This window comes from Grammomys surdaster, unplaced genomic scaffold (genome assembly GCF_004785775.1).
Source record: "Grammomys surdaster isolate TR1022 unplaced genomic scaffold, NIH_TR_1.0 129, whole genome shotgun sequence".
Classification (NCBI taxonomy): domain Eukaryota; kingdom Metazoa; phylum Chordata; class Mammalia; order Rodentia; family Muridae; genus Grammomys; species Grammomys surdaster.
The window spans coordinates 20,497,981-20,520,556 of NW_021604587.1; the positions used below are offsets into that span (position 1 = coordinate 20,497,981).

At 52.2% G+C, this 22,576-nt stretch overlaps 2 protein-coding genes across 4 annotated transcripts in view; both read left to right on the forward strand.

Annotated features, from left to right (window-relative positions):
• Positions 1 to 987: 987 nt before the first annotated feature.
• Positions 988 to 13,319, forward strand: Prom2 (prominin 2). 2 transcript variants are annotated; one of them, XM_028756338.1, is made up of 23 exons: positions 988 to 1,231; positions 1,742 to 1,791; positions 2,128 to 2,330; positions 2,427 to 2,547; positions 2,739 to 2,802; positions 3,058 to 3,147; positions 3,457 to 3,656; positions 4,002 to 4,076; positions 4,946 to 5,009; positions 5,202 to 5,361; positions 5,650 to 5,802; positions 6,661 to 6,784; positions 7,191 to 7,282; positions 7,420 to 7,504; positions 9,364 to 9,510; positions 10,394 to 10,465; positions 11,096 to 11,188; positions 11,304 to 11,357; positions 11,626 to 11,706; positions 11,884 to 11,952; positions 12,616 to 12,705; positions 12,866 to 12,972; positions 13,256 to 13,319. In XM_028756338.1, exons 1-23 carry the CDS (start codon positions 988 to 990, stop codon positions 13,317 to 13,319), a joined length of 2,502 nt encoding a protein of 833 aa, XP_028612171.1. The 2 variants fall into 2 exon arrangements, with proteins under 2 accessions (XP_028612171.1, XP_028612179.1); XM_028756346.1 differs by having other exon boundaries at positions 13,298 to 13,319.
• Positions 13,320 to 20,688: 7,369 nt separating this feature from the next.
• Kcnip3 (potassium voltage-gated channel interacting protein 3) overlaps positions 20,689 to 22,576 on the forward strand; it is a 64,744-nt gene continuing 62,856 nt past the window's right edge. The window contains exon 1 of one of the 2 annotated variants that reach the window (XM_028754545.1): positions 20,689 to 20,798. In XM_028754545.1, the coding sequence (XP_028610378.1) occupies positions 20,784 to 20,798 (15 nt within the window). In that variant the 5' untranslated portion in view covers positions 20,689 to 20,783. The remainder of the gene's footprint in view (positions 20,799 to 22,576) is intronic. The other variant, XM_028754537.1, reaches the window with a different exon arrangement.

Here is a 22,576-nt window from a genome sequence, read left to right on the forward strand (position 1 = left end):
TGTGTATTGTTATGAATTATATATAATATATATGGAGCATAATATATATTATATATATTTCCCATGATTCTACTGGAGAAGATCACTGTTGTGTGTCTTCATGTCACAGACTGCTCTGTGATAACTGTTGGTTCTTACTAGTGCATGAGGATCTATCCAGGCCACAGGGACATTCTCGGTTCATTTTGATGACTGCCCGTTGTGTTCTGGAGGATGTCTCTTGGACCAGTTTGTTTCTGGCGCGATGAATAATACTGCTAGGGATAGCCTGCATCCATCAGGAGCATCTCTCCATCAGACGCTCAGTTACAGGGTGCTGAGGATTCAGTCCTTCACAAATCACAGACCTTTGGAGACACATCTCCGGGCATAACTTGTATCAAGTTCTTGACATTGGTGACCAGATAGGCATGGCTAGGGCAGAGGGCAACCCTCTGCGTTCCCTAACGACAGTGTCTGCTCCAGAATGGCCTGGCAGAGGTCACTCCTGGGGACAAAATAGTGCCCAGAGGAAGCAGGGAGAGTCAGGCTGGTTCTTGGTTTGTGGGTCTGGTCTTAGGACAGATTCATTGGGCCAGGGTTTCACTAGGTGGTCATGTTTAACCAGCCCTCAGGTTGGGCTGCTGTGATTGAGTGTGGAAAATTCTATTTGAAATTGGACCATCCTAGATAATTCAGAGACTCTGAAGTACCCCTGGACGGGCTCCGGGCTGCCCTTGCCCAGCATGTTGGGAGGGGAGAGAGGCACAGACTTCACAGAGACGGCCAAGGGCGGCTGGGCCGGGCCCTGCCCCCTATCCGGCCTCCACCCCTGCCCTTCCTACGCTCCCGGCGGGCGACCTGGTAGCTCCGGAGCCCAAACCTGTCGGGCCGGTTTGTAGAGCCACAGGGACCGAGGGAAAAAGGCTACAGAAGGATGCACGGCCTGCCCCGTGCTGGTCTGCACTGTCCACCGCCTGAGCCTGTGCTGCCCACCCGCCCAAACTCATGACGCGCACTACCGATCTCATGGTGCCCCTGCTGGGCCTGAGCCTGGCACTGGCCCTGAGCCTGCCCGGAGCTGTGGCAGCCGACTGCGAGTCCCTCGGGCGCGTGGAGCACCTGGCATTTGCTCAGGTGGCCAGGACGCGGGAGCTAGCCCCCTGTGACCGCGCGACAGGGCCCCTGGACTCCCTGTATGGCACCGTGAGACGATTCCTCTCTGTGGTTCAGCTTAACCCCTTCCCGGAAGGTGAGTGTCCCTTCCCCCCAGGGGAACTCTACAGGCACTGGATCTCCAACTAGCCTCTGTGCACATCCTGTCTATAGGCACTTGCAGGGTGAGGTTTCTGGTACCACACAGCCTTTTTCTTCCACACGTTCTTAGATTCCAGAAGCAGCTCCCTAGCCCTCCTGTTTGACCTTGGGCCAGCCCCTTTTCCTCTCTATGTGCGGTGTACATTATGTTAAATCTGGCTCATTGTCCCAGTGCCATGTGTCAGAGTTCAGGGAGGCCAGAAGAAGCAGGAGGAGGGGAAGGACTACCAGGCCAGCCACAGGGCCTACCAGAAGGGGTCTGGGAAGGTCTGTGAGGCCTTCTACCAGCTGCCTCTTCTGCAGCATGATGAGGCCTGGCAAGGTGTCACAGCCACATGACACTGTCCTCTCTAAGAACCTCCCTTAGCTTGGCAGTGAAGAGAGGCTAGACACAAGGGCAAGGCGGTGGCTTTCCACAAACCCTCAGCTTGCTTCCTTTCCCCAGAGTTGATAAAGACCCTGCTGAACGATCCATCTTCTGTGAAGACAGATGAGGTGAGGAGCGAGTTGCAGGCGTTGGGGGAGAGAGTTAAGGGTGAGCAGGAGGGGCCATGCCTGCACAGTTCAGCCCACCTTGCTGAGTGTTTGCCAGAGTGGAGTCTTAGGCATCCTTTCCCTTCAAGGCGGGGTTTGCAGTGATCCCCAATGTCTCTAGACCTGAGTTGTCTTATCTGTGCAATGGTAATTAGCAAGGATGCCACTCACCTTGTGTGTCCCGTGAGGGTTCCCCAGGGTACACGGAGAGGCACACAGGCCTTCTCTCCACTTCTGACTTCTGCTGGAATAGGGGAAAGGCAGGATGGCACCCTCAAGCCTTGCTGCCTTGCCCAGGTGGTTCGGTATGAGGCAGGCTACGTCGTGTGTGCTGTCATTGCTGGCCTCTACCTCCTGTCGGTACCCATCACTGGGCTTTGCTTCTGTTGTTGTCGCTGCCGCCAGCGCTGTGGAGGCCGAGTGAAGACGGAGCACAAGGCCATGGCCTGTGAACGTGGCACCCTCATGACCTTCCTGCTGCTGACTACCCTTGTGCTTCTGTGAGAGGCTGCCTAGGTCAGGAGGGAGGACTGGATGGTGGCCCTGTGCTCCTGGGCACACTGAAAACCCCTTTCTCCTTGCCTCCCTCCCTGCAGAATTGGTATGGTCTGTGCTTTTGCTACTAACCAGGACACACATAGTCAGTCAGGCCCCAGTGTGGAAGCTATCCCTGAGACCCTGCTCAGCCTAAGAGGCCTGGTCTCTGATGTTCCTGAAGTGAGTACTGTCTAAGCCCTCATCTGTGTGTGAGTACCAAGCCTCAAGCCTGAGAACCTGCAGAGCAGAGAGGGTGTCCCTTCCCACGTGTACTTGACTGCCCCCTGATGGAAAGTCCCTGAAATACCTAAGTGTAAGCCAGGGCTGCTGAAGGACAAGGGAAGATGGCTTTCTTCCCTGTGTTTGCTTAGGAGCTGCAGGCCATGGCTGAACAGTTCTCTGTGCCTCAGAAGCAAGTCTCAAAGGAGTTGGATGGTGAGAGTTACAGTTGGCCAACTCCAGGTTCCTCTGCCCTGGCCTGCCCTAGAGACACCTCTCACCCCCCCCCCACCCTTAGTCTGGATTCCACCAGGGTACCACTTCACAGAGAAGGAGCTCCCGTGCAGCGGCCATATTACGGCAGGATAAAGAGGCCAACACCACCTTGCAGAGACCACGGATTATGGGTGGCAATGGGAGTGTCCTCAGCTCCTGGAGGACTAACCCTGCCAAATGCCCTGTGTTGTCCAGGTATCGGTGAGAACCTTGGGAACATAATTCATAACCGGCTCAAGAGCATAGTGTACCCAGTGCTAGCCTCAATGCACAGCTTGGGCCAGGGTGAGTTGGACCAGTGCCCTGTATGTGGGTGGGTCGGGCAGGTGTCCTCTAGGAGCCAATTCTCCCATCCCCCACCCCTGCATTTCACGTACTACCCCAGCTCCACCCAAGTCTTTCTCCTCTCATTATTCAGGAATCCTGTATGTGGCATCCCTGCCTACCTTCTGGCCTCATGTGCCCAGCGGCAGTTTCCATTGTGGCTATAGACAGTATATGTCTCAGGAGGAGGGAAGATGGTGCCTATTTTTCCTAGGTTACCGAGGGCACCAGGAAATGAGGAGATCTTCAGGCCATGTGTAACTCTCTTAGCCCTGCAGGTCTCCATAGACCACCTTCGAGCCCTGAACACCACCTCAGTGGAGCTGCAGGAGGGTCAGCAGCACCTGGAACCACCTGTGCAGGCGCTCCGGGAACGCCTGCTCACCCTGCTTCAGAAGAGCTGGTGCCATAACTGCGAGGGGGTCCTAAGCCGGGCCAGTGCTCTGCAACTGGGTGCTGACTTTAGCCAGGTGCAAGCCCTGAACAAAGCCACTGGGACTTGGAAGGACTGGTCTAGCCTACACTTTTGGAATCCTCTGTCATCCTAGTAACCAGGCGACTTTCCTTCCTTGTGCCATGCCTTCCTTTCCAGAGCACTCAGGGTTAATGACCCTTCATTCTTAGAGTGAGCCAAAGTTCTCCATATGCCACACACTGAGCCCCAAGCTTCATGTGTATTAGTTTTTCAGGCTCTTCCTCCCAGAGTGCTAGGGACTCTGTGGTCCCCGTTTTACATTTGAGGATACTAAGGGTTCAGAGGCACCTCCTTCCTCATATAGAGATTTTTCTCATGTCATAGACACTCCTCATTTCAGGTGCCCCATGTGGGTGATGTCCTGCTTCGGCTGAAGGGTGTCCCAGAAGCCAACTTCTCCAGCCTGGTCCAGGAGGTCAGCCCTATTTTTGTTACCTGGGCTCTTGCTCCACCTACCTAGGAACTAACAAGGGAAAGGCCTCAGTTTCACTCTCTAGAAGAAGAAACCAGTTAACCTGGGCAGTGGTGGCTTTAATCCCAGGACTTGGGAGGCAGACACAGGCAGATCTCTAAGTTCGAGGCCAGCCTGGTCTAGAGTAAGTTCCAGGACAGCCAGGGTTATACAGAGAAACCCTGTCTTGAAAGACCAAAGGAGGAACCTGATTAAATTGAGTCCACTCTTCCCCTGTGGCAGCCTGGGCTAGAGGCTCATTGTGCCAGTCCCCACTGCACATAGTCAGATGGGAAAGGCTGATCTGCAGCTCAGAAAGAGTTGGGCTCCCATTAAGGACAGGGTCTTTGGGCCATAAGGGAACAGGTGCTTTGGCTGTACCCCAGAGGGCAGGCCTGCTCTCTGAGTGGAGACAGCCAAGGCAGGGGTGGTACCATGTGAGTCAGAGCCTATGACCCAGGGCCTGGAGTTGGAGAATCAGTGAGTCAGCTCTGCTGGGAGGCTGGGAAGAAGGAAGCCAGACTAACGCAGACGGAAGGTTGGAGCTGGGCTGAGGGAGTAGAGCCGGCTGTTAGCATGGGGTGGATGCACAGCGAGAGGATGAGAGCCAGGGCTGTCTAGGAAGTGGCTTCGAGCAGAAGAGGGTGAAGGAGTGCGTAATGTGCCATGTGTGGAATACTCGAGTCAGGCAGGAGAAGCCATGTTTGCAAGGACAAGACCACTTCCTTTGCTGGGAGCATTGGATAGCAGCACCTTCCCTCTGGGCCTGTGACTTTGAGACCCCAAGGTGGAATTCCAGACAGCAATAGACACAGCTTTGCTTGGTTCTGCAGGAGAACACCACCTTCAATAACCTCCCGATCCTGGTTAAAATGCAGACGGTCAGTGTGGTCGAAGGTGAGGGCCTGCTTAGGGGCCTGGCTGGTTGCCTGGAATGCCACCCCCAACACACCACCTCCAGGGATGCTTGCTGAGAGAGGAGCTGGGCAGTGTTGGGGATGGCTGTCTTCCCTGTCTGTGAGTCCCAGAGATTTGGCCCTGACTCCTGGGTGCCCTTTTTATCCTCCAAAACCCTATGGCTTTGGGCAGATCTGAAAAAGGCACTGGCTGAGCAGCCTGAAGGTGTGAGGATGCTGGCCCAAGCATTCCCAGGTTCAGAGGCAGCTTCCCGCTGGAGCCAGGCACTGGAGGGGCTGGAACAGCACAGCCGCCCCTACTTGCAGGAGGTGCAACGATATGAGACGTACAGGTGGGTGGTGCTTTGAGCCTCCACCCACGCATGGTCACTTCCAGCCTGACAGTACTACTGCCTCCTTTTAAGCCAAGAACCCTAACACCTATGACTTCCTTATCTCACCAGGCTGTGTATGCCCGAATCTGAGCCTGGGGACCCTGTAAAAGCTATGAAACCTCAGCAAATGTTCACACCTCTACTTCTAAAGATTCGGTCTGGTGCCTAGAGGCCTAGGTCCTAGGCCAGCCCTCTGGTACCAGATGGCTTCCTTCTCAGTGAATCCCATACTCTTCTCTGTGACAGGTGGATTTTGGGATGTGTGCTGTGCTCTGCCATCCTGCTTGTGGTGATCTGTAACCTGTTGGGCCTCAGCCTAGGCATCTGGGGGTTGTTTGCCAGGGAGGACCCCAGCCACTCTGAAACCAAGGGCGAGGCTGGAGCCCGCTTCCTCATGGCGTAAGGAAGGGTTGGGGAGGGGAAAGGGGCCCCACTGTTGGGTTGCCAGATTCCTCCTGGTACAGCTACAGGAGTGGAGTCTGGCAAGTCAGGAGAATGAGACTTGATGCTTACCTGGTCCCCACTCCTTAAGTGACTCTGGGTAAAGCAATGACCCCCCTGGGTCTCAGTGTCTTCCAAGAGCGTTGAGCTGAAGAAAGAAGAGCAACACCAGTAGTATAGTAACTACAGTACTCCCATCAAGCCCAGCTTCAAAATTCTTCTTAACCCAGCCTCTAGGTAGTCCCAAAGCCATCAAAGGCAGCAAAGGCAGAATCTGTTTGTCATCCTTAAACTAGATGGCCTTATAAGGACAGGGTTGCCACATACAATTGGCCAAGTTGTTCATACCAGGTACCTGGTCAAAGGGATTAGTAAGGAGTTGAAATCCACCCTATGCTTTGCTCTCCAGGCCTCATGACCTGGCATGGGGCTGTGCCAGCTCACAAAGACACTCTAAGTCAGTGGTGCCGGTCAAAGAGTCTTTACTGCTCAGCGTCTTTAGAGTCTATCTATGTAGATGATAGTGACTCTGTAGAAAGGTTGGGCACTGGAGCAGGTTACTTCCATGAACCCTAAGTTCAGATATGGCTCTTTGAACAAGCAGGTGTCCTTCCTCTAGGCTACTATGGCAGTGGAACCCAACAGTAAGATGGGGGTGGATGGGTGAGGATGCCAAGGAGTTGCCAGGAGTACTGGGTTCTCCTTTGCCAGGAGACATCCCTCGCGGTTTATGCTAACCCCAGGATGTGGGTGGGGACAAGCATGGCTCAGGGCAGTCAGCTTCCACATCCCCTCAACCACGTCTCTCACCTCCAGAGGTGTGGCCTTCAGCTTCCTCTTCTCAGCCCCCCTCATCCTCCTTGTCTTCGCCACTTTCCTGGTGGGCGGCAATGTGCAGACGCTGGTGTGCCGGAGCTGGGAGAGTGGAGAGCTATATGAGGTGGGCCTGGGCCTGTTCCAGCTCTGAGGGAGCCGAAGTGAGCTTGGGCCAAGAGACTGAGTCAGGAGGAAGTGGGAGCCAGAGGTGCGAGTGGAAGATAGAGACAGGAGGAAGGGGGGTACAGATAGACACCAGTGAGTCCCAAGCCCCTAAGGTGCTCTCCAGCAAGGACTCCAGGTGGTGGCACCTACACCCTCCACCCCAACTCTGAGTCTGGGAAGGATACTGTACTGAAGGCTCTGCTTGCATCACTGCCAGAGATGCATGGGCAGTCCCCATAAGGGGTCAGGGCCTGGAGTCATTTGAATTAGAGAGGGGGTTTGGTTGGAGTAACGGGTGGCACCGAGCATTAGGGCAGCCTTGCCCCTCACCTCTCTGTGCTCCACTTTCTCCTGCCCAACTGCAGTTTGCTGACACCCCGGGGAACTTGCCTCCATCCATGAACCTGTCCTACCTTCTTGGCCTGAGAAAAAACATCAACATCTCCCAGGCCTATCGGTGAGTGGGTGTCCTGGGACTGGGGCTAGGGTCGGGGAAGAGAAGGGAGGTGCAAAAGTGGATGTCTCCTTAGGGTGATGCCAACCCCACCCGCCATCCCTGGTGGCTCTTCGTTGATGTGTATCTTTCTTCCCCAGACAGTGCAAGGCAGGGGCAGTACTCTGGAATGTTCTACAGCTCAATGACTCCTATGACCTGGATAAGCACCTGGATATCAAACAGGTAAGGAAGTGTTTCAGACGATTGTACATCCCTTTCTTCTGTTTTTTCTGGGGCATTATCTCTGAACTAAAAAACAAAAAACAAAAACAAAACAAAATCTCTTATCAAGGTACCCAAGCCAGAGATCTGAGCAACCAACTCAGGGCCTGACCAGGGGTTGAACTCTGGAAGATTCTAGGGACATGGGTCACCATGGGCTTCTCTAAGCATGTGCTCCAGGGAAAGATGAATACAGCACAGGTTATGGGAGGAGAGGACAGTGACAGTGGGGGAGGGAGGATGTCCCGATGGGGACAGGTACCATGTTCTAGCTGGAGTGGCGTGGGAGTGTTCCTGAGCCAGTTGAGCAACACTGGTGGAAAGCTCTCTGGGACCCTTGCTGAACCCTCAGAGCCAGTAGGTGGCAGTGGCAGATTCTGTCCCTCCAGTCTGACTGGCTGTCCCCCCAGGACTCATTTGCTGGAGATGGTGCAGGTTCTGGGTGCAAAAGTATGCAAAGGTAGAATGGAAGGGGTGGAGAACAGAGGCACTTGTCAATACTGACAAAAGAGCCTCAGAACCTGGCACTGGGGATCTTTAGAATGTGGTTCTAAAGATACATGAAACATGCCCTCTTTCCTCTCTCCATCTTGAGGTAAAGTGGGGTGAGAGCCTTGAGGAAGCTGTTCCTCCTAGCATGTCCTAGGAAACAGGACACACCCTCTAACACACACAGACACACACAGAACACACACACACATTCTGGCTAGCACTCTCGCTGCCCATACAAAGCCCAAGAAACCTCTTGGATTCATCTCTATCCCTAATTATGGGGTAACACAATCAAATAAGACCAGTCTCAACTCCTTAAGCCACAGCCAGGGATGTTTGCTTAATGTCAGCACCTTTTCCCTCTAGTGTCTTTAACCAGAGACAGTTGCCCCTCAGTTGGAGGCTTTGCAACAAACAGGTCCTGGGTACAGTGGGCTTCCAACTCTGCTGGCTAGAAGTTATCTCAGCCTTAAGTGATCTTGGTCCCAGAGAACAAGAGTCCAGCTTTCAGAAATGTTTAGACCAATAAGGCTTCTGGTTCTGAGGGACCAGGAAGTTCTTTGAGGTTTCATGGTATTTTATCAAATGTGACCTTGAAAAAAACTTCTCAGAAAAGACACCAAAAGGCAATTTTGCACAGAACAGGAAGATAAAATGTGCCATCCAGGGCACCAAAATGTCTGCTGCTTCATGTCCTGTCCCTGTCAGTGATGCCCATTAAGACAGGTGGGCAGCCCTCTCCCTGGAGGAAGGTTACCTAGTAAGATGAGGGGAGGGGACCAGAGATGGGCTGCCTTGTCTGATATTGAAGCTGGATGTCATGACCTCAAGAGAGGCAAATGCCAGATGTCTTTCCTGGAAATGTGGATGTGTTCACTCACTCACTCACTCCTTGCTCACTCACTCCTCGCTCACTCACTCCTCGCTCACAAGTCTACAAACTTGCGTCTCACCTACCACTCGACAGACTCTGCTGCAGATGAGAGTGTCTCAGAGTAGTTAAAGTCCCCGAGATTACGGAGCTGATGAGCTTGCATTAACAAGTCCGGGAGTAAGTAATGTTAGAGGATTAGGTGCTGCAAAGACCTTACAACAGAGGATGTGATGAGAAAGTTCCAGAAAGCTATTTTGTGTCAGCTGTCCAGAGAAAGTCTGTGCCACAGCCCAGTTTACCACATGATCCCTGGAAGCAGGCTGGGACTCGGAGTAGAGGTCTCTTGGGAGCCTGTGATGTTGTATCCAGAGTTGGAGCCCTGGAGATGCAGGTAATGGCCCTTAAACCAAGTGACCAAGTTCAACAATGTCCCCCATCCTGTCCTCTCCCCCAGTATACCTCCAAGCTTCAGCAGGAGTTTCAGAGCTTCAAAGTAGATTTGAAGGATCTAGACCTGTTGAGCCCTGCTGCCCGCCAGGACCTGGAGGCTTTGCAGAGTAGCAAGCTGGAGAATATCCACTACAGAGATTTCATTGTACAGGTCAGTGAGGGGGAAATCTGGTGCCCCAGCAGGATGTGACATCCCATGAAAGGGCCATTCTGGGTGTGTTTTGCATCTCTCCAGCTCTTTCCACTCGTGGGGCTTTTTCCTGCTACCGACCTACATGCACTTCCCCAGGTCCCTCAAGCAAGGGCATGTGTCGCTGTTCATGGTCCTGAACGCACCACAGCAAAGAACTGTTGTATGACACTGGCTTTTCCCTCCCCCCCTTTTCCCCACACATATGGATGTTTTGCTTGCATGTGTCTGTGCACCACATGCAGTGGCTGCAGAAACAAAAAGAGAGAAGCCGATACCATGGAACTAGAGTTTCAGACAATTGTGAGCCACCATGTGGGTGCTGGAAATCCAACTGGGGACTTCTGGAAGAGCAGGCAGTGCTTTTAACCACCAAGTCAACTCTACAGTTGGACAGTGACTTTCTTCCAGTCATTCCAGAGGGCACCTTGTTTCATTTTCTTTTAAAATTCCATTAGAAACTCTGAAATACCACAAAGCTTCAATTCAAACTCAAGATGACCCCTCATAATGGACTTACTGGGGCTGGGGATATGGCTCAGTTGGTAAAGTTCTTGTCTATCATGTGTAGAGCCCTGGATTCTGTCCCAAGTCCTACATAAAGCCTGATGTGGTAACACATGCCTGAATCCCAATTTTTGAGAGACAGAGAGGAGAAAGTGCAAGTCTGAGTTCAGCCTAGGCTCTATGAGACCTTCCCTGAGATAATAGAGAGAGCAATGGGGGTGGGGGGTGGAAATGAATGGGCATGGTTGGTACCGGACACATTTGACATGTCTAGAAACTCAGAGGCTGAGGGTAACTGGGGACATCTGCCTTCTTGGTGTCTCTTGTCTTTCCTCAGATCCAGCAGCCTGTGGTGAAGACTGACATGTGGCAGCTGGGGCAGGAGCTGGAAGGACTGGCCCAGGCCCAAGTAAGAAGGGAGCAGAGACCCTTTAGCCAGAGAGCCATCAAGAGGAAGATCTGGGCAGGAGGGGCTAGGAATGCTGGGATTGGAGAGGGGACAGGGACATATGGGGCTAAGGCTTTTTACCCTGCTGTTGGGCTTGAAGCCCTGCACCTTCAGTTCCCAGTCAGGCCCTGCTGCCAATTTTGAGTGGCCTTGGGGAAGCCATTTCAGATCTCTGGTTCTCCATCTGTAGACTGTCCCAGTCCCAGATCAGATGAAGTATCTGGCCTAAACTCACGCAGCTGGGCCAGCCTCAGAGTCCACTGGGACAGGTGTTGTAAGGACCCCGAATGGACACGTGCAGTCAGTAATGGAAGCCACCCTGTATTTACAGATATCCCATATTACTGAAGTTCCCTTTCAGATATCTTGACCTTGGGAGAAGCAGAGAGCTATGCCCAGTTTTAGCAGTAGGATCTACGGCTTCTACGTAGAGCATCCAGCTTGCGGCCGACCTAGAGCAGGGAAAGCCGGAGCTTGGGGGTTTTCTGTCTCTGAGCCCAGCACTTTTCACAATCCCTTTAATAAATCCCTTTAAAGGGCTGCTCTCCCTATTGGGATAGGACCCATTGGGATCCTTTTGTCTACCCTCAGAATGACTCTTCACTGAGGCAGCAGCTACAGGATGAGGTCAGAGAACTTCGAAGCCTTTACCAGGAGAAGGTTGCCCCCCAGGAGAGCCTTGTGGTAAGCTCAGAGGGATTCTGAGTCCTGAGGGAGAGAGGGATGGAGGGGACAGCCACATTCTTCATTTCTTGCCTCTGAATTCTTGACGGTAACAGCCCTGATTCTTCCTCCACAGGCCAAGCTCAACCTCAGTGTCAGGGCCTTGGAGTCCTTGGTCCCCAAACTGCAGGTGGCTAATGGGAGTGTGTGTGGAGTGAGGGTGGGGGGCAGACTCAGAACAGGTGGGCAATAGCAGAAAACAGAATGGCTGCTTTGAGATCTCTAATTGTCCTGTCCTATTAGAAAGTGAAGGGCCGGGTCAGATCATTAAGGATCCCCTTTTTTGGCCTCTGGGTCCTAGAGCCTGCCCTTCCTCTCTTAAGGTGGTGTGTGGTATAGTGTAGGATGGATGGTGAGTGGAGAGATGAGTGGCTGAGCTGGGATCTTGTCTCCTGCAGGCAAATACCTCAAGCTTTCTTGACACTGTGGCCAGTCTAAAAGGAGAGCTGCCGGTGCAGCTCCACCACATCCTGAGGAATGTGAGTTGAGGGCAGGGTGTGGCCTCTAAGCCAAGCATGAAGAGTCTATCCCAGGTGTCTTCAGCCCATCCTCACTGTGGCTTCCGTGAGAGCTAGGCTCATCTTGATGATCCCAGATATGGAGGGGTGAGCAGAGGTAGGACCCTTGCCAACCCAGGGCTCCTCTCTTTTCTGCAGGCCACGGAGTGTTTCCTGACCAGGGAAATAGGCTACTTCTCTCAGTATGTGACCTGGGTGAGAGGAGAGGTAAGTGACAGTACAGAACTCTGCCTGGGCCTCAAAGCATACCCAGCCCAGGGGTCCAGCTGTGAGCCCTTCTGGGGTACCCTAGGCTTTTGGGATTGAACCCAAACCTGCCATCTGCATCTTGCTCACAAACTGAATGCTGTCTACTCCACTTCTACCCCCAGCCATTTTGTGAGACCCAAGTATGGACGGGGTTGGCCATAGCTTTCCAGAATATTTCATCTACACCTTACCCCCATGCCTCTCCATGAACAGGTCCTTCATGCTTCTTTAAGGCCAGCCAATCAAAGCCCACCTCCCCCTGCACACCCTGTGGGCCACAACTTCTGGGAAAGGCTTCACAGGGGGTTGGCTTACCTTGGGTATCTGTGTATGTATGTGCACATGCATGTGAAGTCAGACATGTGTGTGCCTCTCTAGTGAGGATGGTTTAAAGTCACGGTGGGGGACATAGTGAGACTTACATACAGGCTGTTGAGTATGCAGAGGGGGAGAGCTGAGCAGGAAGTTCAGTGTCCTAACCTTCCTGTGGGCCCATGGCCATTATGTCTGTGTGTGTTCCCACTACTCTATGTGCAAGTGTGAGGTGTTCCTCAGAACATGGGGTACACATCTGTAGGTTCAGCTGTCTTCACGTCTGCCTACCCCATGTTGGCATGACAGGTGACTCAGCACATCGCCACATGCCAGCCCCTCTCTACAGCCCTGGACAATGGTCATGTGATCCTGTGTGACATGATGGCCGACCCCTGGGTGAGTGTCCCCAATCCACCATGGATACAGAGCAAATGGAAAGGGGCAAGAGGAGGGCATGAGCCCAGGCACATGGAGTCCATGCAGGGCCTCTGGGCACCGGGCTGGTGGGAAGGCACCAAGCCCAGCTCAGTGAGTTGACCTCATGGCTCCTGTCCAGAATGCCTTCTGGTTCTGCCTGGGGTGGTGCACCTTCTTCCTCATCCCCAGCATCATCTTCGCTGTCAAGACCTCCAAATACTTCCGTCCCATCCGGAAACGCCTCAGGTGAGGGTATCCAAGAATTCTTTACAGCCATTGGACTATACCCTGTCCGGAAACCTCCCAGCAGAGAGTTTCTGGCCCAACTCTAAGGAGTGTTGGGGCCTGGAAGTTCTCACATAAGCCTGCTACGTGTCTTTCTTGCTGCAACACATCCACTTGGGGGAATAGCTTGGAACTTCTCATCCTCTGGAGGATTCCTGAGGCAGGGACATCAGAGCTCCGGGTGTCCCTGTGTCAGGGCTGAGGGTCTGTGCTAGGGACTCACTTTAGTTCTGTGATGTCACAGCTCCACCAGCTCTGAAGAGACACAACTTTTCCATATACCCAGGGTCACCTCCCTGAAGTTATAGAACCTACTGGTGAGTTCTACTCCTCCATAATCCCTCAGTGCCTGATTTGAGGGGCTGAGATTTGGAGTTTTCACTATTCAGGAGGGCAGGAAGGCTGGGGTCTCTGTCTGGGTGTGGATGGGACCTGACCCCCACCACCACCTGTTTCCTTTTTAATTTATAACAGGGCGAGGTGATCCCTGGGGGCTTCCTGTCCTTCTTCCTTGTCTCAGCCTGGACCAGAAGACATCTGCAACCTCTGTCCCGGAGCCCAGGCTGGCCTCAAGTACTGGGTTGTCCCCTCTTCTCTAGCTTACCCAGTTCCATGTTTGCACTTTCTCCTCATGACCCAAATCACTCTCAATCTTTACTGAACTACAGAGTGAACAGGTTCTTCTGGGTGTGTAGACTTGTCCTCCTTGCTGTGGTATCTCAGCAACAGGAAAGACCTCTTCACCACCCATGGGAGTTCTTTCTCCATCCTTTAGATGGGACACAGCCCCCTCCATTTGCCCATTTCTTTCTCCCCTCTCCTATCTAAGCTTCTTTCCCCTTGTCTAAGTTTGGTTCCCCCACTTCCTCCAACATCCTTTTTGTTCCCTCCCCAGTTCACTGCTTGCTCTCTCCATGGAGGTCCTGCCTCCCCCTTTCCCCTTCCCCTTGTCCCTACTGCCACCTTGCTGGCTCCCAGGCCTCCCTGTACAGAACAAATATCACGGTTGAGGTCATGACCTCTGAGCCTTCTGCAACTCTCTTCTGGATCTCCTGTTCCCAGTGGGGCGAGAAAGGCCTGTCTAAGGGCTGAGCTGTCCTATCTGCATCCTGGCTTAGAAATACCAGTGCTGGCCCTATCTTCTCTCTGAGCATTGGCTCCTAAGAGAGAACCAGGAATGTGGGCCATGCTGGGGATCCCCCTTGTCTCACAGACAGTAGCATGGGTGGTCCTACTGTCTTCCCAGGATGGATCTGGTAGTAAGAACAGGGTTTTGCACTCCCCCACCATCCTGCACACATGGCCTGGAATCACCCCTCACTTATCTCTGTATTGTCTCCATGTGCTGGGCATTGGGTCCAGAAAGGACAAAGAAAAGAGAGATGATATGGACCAATCTCTGCTGCAGTAACAGGTTCTTACTTTCCTATGCTTTGGTTCTGGGTCCCTGAGGCTGGGTCTCTAAGGCAAAGGCTCAGTATACAATTGGTATTTAGTAAGAAGAATTCTGAGGCCTCTCTAACTGCAGGAGTCCTGGGACTGCTACAGCAATTCAGTGTGGGGAGCAGAGCCTGCCTTAGTTGTGTGATTCACAGCCTGGTTCTGATGCTGCTAGCTGGGGCACCTCAAACATGTCACGTAGGTCCCCCAAGCCTCAATTTATTTTATTATAAAATGGAGAGGCTCCTCGGAGCCTGTGTGTAGGTTGTGAAAGTCAAACATGGTGATAAGTGGAAACCCTTGACAGGCCTGGTGCTGAGCAAGTACAGCTCGTGCTGCCCTGGAGTTGAGAGCCAGGCTGAAGACAGAGCCAGGGTCTTGCATAAAGCGTGTGAATGCCCTTTATGGTGGTAATCCTCCCCATCTCTGGGCATGTTCATGTGGAATTACATTATGAATGTACCAGCACCAGTTTTGCTGCTAGGACTAAAGATGGTAGTACCCCGTGTACAAAGATTCCAGCAAGCATACTCTCAAACAGGCATCCTGGGATGTGCTTTTCTACCCCCAGCGGTTGGAAGGGTTTGTTTTGTTGTTTGTTTGTTTTCAGTTGTTACTCATTTGTTAACTTGGGGGTGAGGAAGTGACACCCTGTATATTTTTAAACGCGACTGATTGGATTTAAACAAATGAAACAAAAGCAATTAAAAATCATTTCCAGTTCTCTGTCAGAGTTGCTCGTCTGATCTACTATAGACCTGAGCACATTTAAGCACAGCTATTTTAAGCTTGATTCTCTCCTGTAGATGGGAGTCCCTAGTGATCTGCTCCTAGTGGCTGTTGTAGCCCTTGTTTCTGTCCGTCTCATCTTGTCTCTCCTATATGGTAGGGCTGCTTGAGTATTGGCACTCTTGTATCTGAAATCTGTCAGAGTAGTTGGAGGCCTCGGACAACATCATCTTCCCTGACACGTGTGTACATCTAGCAGTGGTGCAGGAGGCAGCAAACAGGGTCACCTTAATACTTTGGCAGGGGCCAAACAACTCAAAGTTCCCTGGAAAGTAGGTCAATGCCAACACTCCACATTCCCAGGGGGAAGCCCACCCCAAAATCATGGAAAAATCACACCTGTCTTGAGTGGGCTTGGCTTTGAGCCAGGTGTTAGTTAAAGCTATATTTAGCATATTCTGGGATAAGAACACAGCCACCATTCCCACCATGCCTGTTTTTTTATGGTGCTGGGATTCAAACCCAGGACTTCATTCATATTAAGCAAGCATTCTATTAAATGAGCTACACTTCCCTTCCAGCTCTGTGGCTCTTTACAGACCTGTTTGCTCTCTGCAGCATGCACACACACACACACACACACACATATACACACACACATGTATGTATATATGTGTGTGTTATATTATAATATATATGATATATATAGCAATATATATTTATAAAATATAAATGTAATAAATATATACATAACAATATATATAAAACAATAATATATATAACTATATATATAATATATATATTATTTTAAATGCTCAGAAGGCACATACATCACAATTCTCTTTTATAAGTTGTGTCTAACTGGGAATTATTCCTCAAGTTTAACACCCAGCCATGGGACACTAGTTTGAAATAGGGGTTGTTCAGAGATACCCAGGGATGGAGTGGTGCTGGCAGTTGACAAAGAGACAGATATAGCCGTAGAGGGAAACATGGCTACTTTCCTGGTTTAAAATGCTCAGTGGTACCTGGCTCAAGCTGCTTCGTATAGAAACTGAAACCTCTCACACTGGCAGTTATCTGCCACTACTGTGCTGTCTGAGGAGGTCAAATTTATCTGTGGTTGCGCCTGATGAAGCTCCGGGAAGTTACCTGGTGGCTTCAGGGTCATCTAAGTTAGTTTCAGGTCCCCTGGTCCTGACCCTCCCTGGACATGTTCTGGATTCTTTGCAGGTCTCCAGCTCCTGCAAGCACATGAGAGGGAGGCTCTGTCTCCAGGGAAGTCTGAGTCAGGTGTCCTTTGATGTTTCTGTAGCAGGAGGGATGGCAGATTGGGAGCCCTAGCAGTTCTGCCAGATGCTCCACCTGGTCACTCAGCACAAGGCCCTGTGGCAGATTCTGCCAAAGGAGTACCAAGTGGGTTAGGGCATCTGAGGTTCTAGGTGAGCAGGTCTGGGCAGCTCAGAGTACAAAGCAAGGGCCACATGGCTAGGGGGTGCAGCAGTGTGAGCAAACATCTATTCACTGAGCTAAGTCTGTAAATCAGGAAGTGAGCTAGGCACTATGAATTAGCCAAGAAAGAGGCAATCATTTAGCTACTTGGTTTAGAAAAGGAAGACACAGGGATTGGGTGTGAGCAAGATACACCCAGAGGAATTCCCTGGGTCCAGCCTGAAGTCCTACTCACTTTTGACAGTGGACCGTGTCTCTCCCCCTATTGTCCAAGAGACAAAACCATTTCCTTACGTCTTCTGGACATGTTACTGAGCTAGGATGCTGACAGCCAGCTTGATGGAACAAAGCTTTTACTCCTTGCAACTTGTCCTTCCCTGAGTATCTCAGCTATGCCATGTGGAGTACTTCACACTCTTCAGTCTTACAGACAGTAATAACGTTGTAGACCTGGGTGAGGAGAGTTGGAGTGATGGGAAGTGAGACCTAACCTGCCTGCTGCCCACAGGTGATGTGGGATTTAGGGATGAGGCAGCCACGCCCTCATCTGCATTACCAAGGAGCCAGGGCCAATGGAGACTTGAGGGAGGGAGGCTAGGCCTGAGGGTGAAGTGAGGTGCCTTCCCTTTACTAAAGCCAGAGGCAAGAGGCATCAAAAAAGAGCAAGAGGGTCAGAAAGATGGCTCGTTGGATAAGGGAACTTACTGCCAAGCCTGGTGACATGCACTAGAGCTCTCAGACCAAGTGGCTGGAGAACCGACTCCCACAAATGTGCTTTGAGCACCACACAGCTACTGTGACCCATGTCCACTTCCTGCCTCCTTTACATAAAAAACAAGAGCAAGTGGGGTTCATGGACTCTTAAAATGCAGGGGCCAGATGCTTCCTTCTCCCTCGTTAGGGGTCACTGTTAGCTGTATAAATGTAGCTCTGGGGGAGGGCTACTGGTTCAAATGAGGGTTCCAGTGAGAGTTGGGATGGGGCCACATTGGTTGGCCCTGCTCCAGGCCTGGCAAAGGCACAGGCTTCAGGCAAGAGCAGGTGCCTTTACCCCTGCGTGTTGGAAGTTCCTTGATAACCATGACCCGCAACCACAAAACAGCCACCTGGAAAGATGGACCCACCAACTGCTGAAACTGCCTCCATCAGAAGGCCTGGAGGCAAGTGTGTAGGGCATTGTATTGATTAATGGTTGATGTGAAAGGGCCTAGTACACTGGGGGCAGTGTCGCCCCTGGGCAGGTGGGTGTTGGCTGCATAAGGAAAGCAGGCTGAGCAAGCCAGGAAGCAGTGCTCTTTGGTGATCTCTGCTTCCCTTCCTGCCCTGCCCTCCCTCCGTGCTAAACTGTTTACTGAAGTAAACCCTTTCTGCCCAAAAGTTGCCTGTGGTTTATCACAACAACAGAAAGCAAACTAAGACATTGGGCCCTGAGGACCCTTGGAGCTGCCCACGACAGAAAAGGGAGAGCCAGTAACTCCACCAAACCCAGAGAGAGAAGCTTAGCCAGGGCTGACCACCCAGGCCAGCGGCCCCCATGTCAGGACAGGTATGCTGAATAGGAGTGAACCAAAAGAGAGCCCCTGGTGTGCTGTGTGGCACGAGGTGACTAAGATCTGCTTCTGTTCCCCTCCCAAGAAGGGTCCTGGCCTGTCAGGTTTCCATGTAGCTGGTGGCAAAAGGGGGTCTGAGGAAGACAGAATGGACTCCAGGTGTTTGCAGCTCCAGGTATGTTCACTTCTGAGATTTGCAGCTCCCAGAAGAAGGCTTTTTAGGGCAACAGACATTTTTGGAGCTCTTATGAGATTAGACCTGACAGCACACAGTGATGGCCCTCTCACAAGTAAAGGCTATGAGGCATAATCCCTGAGAGATGTCCCTACCCGCTCTCCAAGGCTCAGACACAGAAATGGCCTGAGGTAAAGACATAAAACTTGAGGCTCCTCAGAGCTCAGTCTGAGAGTCCAGGGGAGGAAATAATTAAACATGAGTCTGGTATGGAGAGGTCTTGAGCAGGAACTGGGAAGGGTTTGGGAGACTCCAAAGTCTTTGGTTGTGTTTTTGTGAGTTTCTCTCTCAGATAGGAGGGGAGGGCTCCAGTTGGCTGTAGTGACCCTCGGCTGAGTCTTCAGGTGTTATAATACAAAGAAGAAAACAGCCTCCTGAAACTTGGACTTACCCCTCCCTCTTTCTCTTGCAATCTGCACCCCACCTGAGGAAGCCACAGCTGAGACTCATCAGCCTAACAGTTGTCAAACCACACTGGACCTCCTTCAGCATCCTAAACCTTTTTTGGGTTCAACAGGCCCCCAGTCTTCTCAAATCCCAAGAGTTTAAGGGAATTCGGCCTGTGCCCGCATGGCAGAACAAAGCTGAGGTCCACTTGAGGAGCCCTGCTTCAACCCTTTTCATTTCTCCATCTCCCAGAGACCCTGGAAGGGCCCTGGAAATGCCTGTGGCCCTGGGAAAGTCCTTGAGAGAACTGAGAAAAGGGAGTCAAGTGACTTGAGGCTCCTCGCAGGGCACAGATGCCCATTCAAGTGTCTTATGAGGGGGACCTGCTGGGTAGGACTTGGAAGGTTACTGGCTCCATGGTAGGCCCAGGACAGGAGGATTCTGTTCTAGGCTAGCTCTGCCATAGTCTGTTACTCCCAAGGAACTCATATCAGAGGAGTGAAATCTCAGCAAGGGTGTCAAGCAGAGACAGGAAGAGGCACTGGCTTGGAGTGGAGTGCTCAGAAGACCCTGCCTCTCAGAAAATGCCACGAGTAAAGACAGGTCTTGATTCTCTGAATCATGGACACGTAACTGGTGGGTAGAAAGTTCCCCCAGAACTGGCTCTGAGCGAAGACAGCCTGGATATACTACTTTGTTGGGTAGGTGAAGATGCAGCTTTTCTGAGTTTTGCATCATTAGCATAGACTGGGATAATGACCCTTTTCTCCTAAGCCCACTGTGCTACTCCAAGACGTGGGAACTTGCCTAATGCTAAGTCAGCTGGGAAGATTAGCCCTGACCCGGGAGCCTCCGGGGACCTTGTCATCCTCTTTCCCAGAGAGTCCTATGTCTACTGAGTCCCTTGCCCAGAGTGAAGTCCTGCTGCGCAGATGGCAGAGTTGTCACCTTCCCTCTGGGGACAGCTTTCCTGCCTCAGAATCAGCAGCCCCAGGGTTTTTTGCCCGGGAGGGTCTAGTAGCTGAAGCTAATTGGCTGACTGAATAAAAAGGGGGTGGGACAGGGTAGAGAGGACAAGCAAGGGCTCCTGGGCTTTCTGGGAAGGAGGGGATGGCTCGGGCTCTGTTTCCATGGGAACTACTGGCACAGGCAGGCTCCTCCAGGCGCCAAAAAGGGAAACTTGGCGCAGGTTTCAGCACCTGGCTCCTGGTGGATTCCCTCGGGCATTAGAAAATGCCCAAGAGCTTGTCTCCTATAGGGCAGGAAGGAGGCTTCCCAGGGATGCTCAGGACCCTTGATCTCTTCTTCCACCTCCAGGTCCTACTCCAGGAGATCGAGGGGAGGTCCTGTTGTTGCTCTGAATGCCTGAATTTGGTCCCAACCTTGGAGTCAAAGGACAGTGAAACTGGGAAAGTGTGAAGTGCTCACTTGGCTTGGAAGATTGTCATACTGCAAGGGCTATGAGAGGTGGCACAGAGGTGAGAGGGAGAGAGCAACAAGAGGTGAAGGACCCCAGGTGTTACCTTAGTGATGTACCCCAAGGGCTCCTCTCTGTCCTGCGCAGGGACTGGTGGTGGAATACCCTCCCTTCTTTCCCTTCGACTGGGAATGGTGGGAACAAACCCTGTACCAGAGGAAGATGAGAACCCGGGACAGACTCTGAACCTAGACAGGGTAACAGATAGGCTGAGAGGCCAGGACTAGGAGCCCAGGAGAAAAAGAAACTGGAGGTTGTCAGGTTGGAGGCGAAGGAGGGGGTAGATAAGAGGGGGAGGGAAGAGGCAGAGGAAGAGAGGTGGAGCTAAGACCCGGGAGGAAGGGAGGGCGGAAGGAGTGGGCAGGGGGCGGGAGAGAAGCCTCCAGTGACAGTTGCGTCTGGGTCCAAGCAAACATGAGACAGCTGCCAGCCGGACCAAGCAGTCTGGCTTTCTCGGGCTGCAAAGCGGGAAGATTAGTGACAGACTCTGTCAGCAGCCGAGATGCAGAGGACCAAGGTAGGCGCTGAGGGGCTGAGGACTTGCCTGGACTTGGGGAATGTGGGGCTCCGGTGTCGGTCTTGACCAGAGAGTATTGTCAGTGGTCCTTGGTCCCTACTCTTGCTGATCCATATAAGGGAAAGTAATTGTTCAGGGCTTCCTAACTGGGAGGCTGGAATCCTGTAGCCTTTTAGATGGAAGAGGCTCTGGGTGTCTGTGGGCAGAGGAGAAGCTTGAGATTAGCTCCGTGGCTGGTCCTGTTCAGTTAGGTCCTTGGGGCGGGGGCGGGGGCGGGGGCCGCGGTAGCTGACCCTGACCCCAGCCTCATAGACCTTAGCGAGACACGGGAGCATGGAAAAAGGTGTCTTATGTGCGTGGGCTAGCCAATGAGCAAAGCTTTCAAGTAATCCTTCAACGAATGAATGAAGACCCCCTTCTTCTTAAAGTACTCTGAGACCCCCTAATAAGATCTTAAACATCTCTGCCTCCGTGGAGCTGGGGGGTGGGGGCGGGATGGAGAGAGAGGAGAAGCAAAGAGGCTCCCGGGACAAAGTTCAAGAAATTGTAGCCAGGTGAGGGTAAGAATGGAGCCATAAAAAATAAGCTGTGCCCTTGCTTAGCATTGACCCTCAGAACCCTCAGAAAGTCTGACCTGGAGCCCGGTATGCTGCCCACAAATCTGGGATGGTCTTGCTCAGGGAGAGAAAGGACCAAATCCAGGACCAGTTGAATGCCCCAAATAAGGAAATCAAGGTCTTTTTTTTTTTTTTTTTAAAAAAGAATAGATATTGGGCTGGCATCTTACAGTCTCTCCTCCCAAAAGATGGCTTCCTGCCCACCTCCCATGAGGACGAGCAGCCCAGAGAGGGCTGGAGACTGGTTTCAGGCCATGTTACCTCAGCATCCAGGATCCTATCCCTCTCCTGTCTGGTCCATTTCCCAGGATACGGTGAAGGATCCACAGATGGAGCAAAGCCTCTGAGCACAAGAGCAGGGTGTACTTTCTCTCTCGTCACACATGTCCCTAGCAACCTCTGGACTGACAGGGCAGAAGCATGGACATCCCCCTGTCCCAGACTCACATCCAGACTCACAAGCGTACTGAGTGCAGCATAGCTGTGTGCATCCACAAACCCTGGATCCACATATACCCTGTAACTATACCCCTCCCTCACAGACCCCAGCACCATGACTCTGTGTGCCCACAGATCTGGAAGCCAGCAGCATCCAGATTCTGAGGAGGTAAAGTGGACACCAGATCAGTTTGTCTACAAACTGATTTCTACAGCCATGTGTGCATAGATGTGCACATAGCTGGCTCTGTCTCCTAGCTGGGGCTAGCATAGCCCCCTTCCCTTTACCTCTCTCTGGTGGCTCTAATTCCCAGAATTCCTGCTGGATCCTTAACCACCACTCCCCTACCAGTTGGGCAGAGTGAGTGGCCAGAGTCCCATAGGCAACTTGGCTGTTCTCTTGGCTATTGTGAACTCCACCGTGCCCACAGTTGGCTCCTGGACACCCAAGGAACTCATTATACTTATGACTGACCCTGGATTTCCATGCATAGTCTGGCCCAGGATGGAAGCCAGCACCACAATGACAGTGGTGGGAGATGGTCCCACTTGTCATAGTCAGTAGCTGACCCAGTTCTGTCCCTGCCTTCTCTCCATATCCCAGCCATCCCTTTATTGGCTTTCGTTTGGCCCTGCAGAGTGGACACATCTTCATTCTAATTCTACCAAAGCTCAGAGTGGGCACTGACCACAATGCCAGGCCTCCTGGCCTAACTCCGGGTC

Coding starts and splice junctions, on each gene's coding strand:
- Prom2 (XM_028756338.1), top strand. CDS start 988: ATGACGCGCACTACCGATCTCATGGTGCCCCTGCTGGGCCTGAGCCTG. Junction 6,785..7,190: donor AGAGTGGAGAGCTATATGAG/GTGGGCCTGGGC, acceptor GCCCAACTGCAG/TTTGCTGACACCCCGGGGAA. Junction 11,953..12,615: donor TGACCTGGGTGAGAGGAGAG/GTAAGTGACAGT, acceptor TTGGCATGACAG/GTGACTCAGCACATCGCCAC.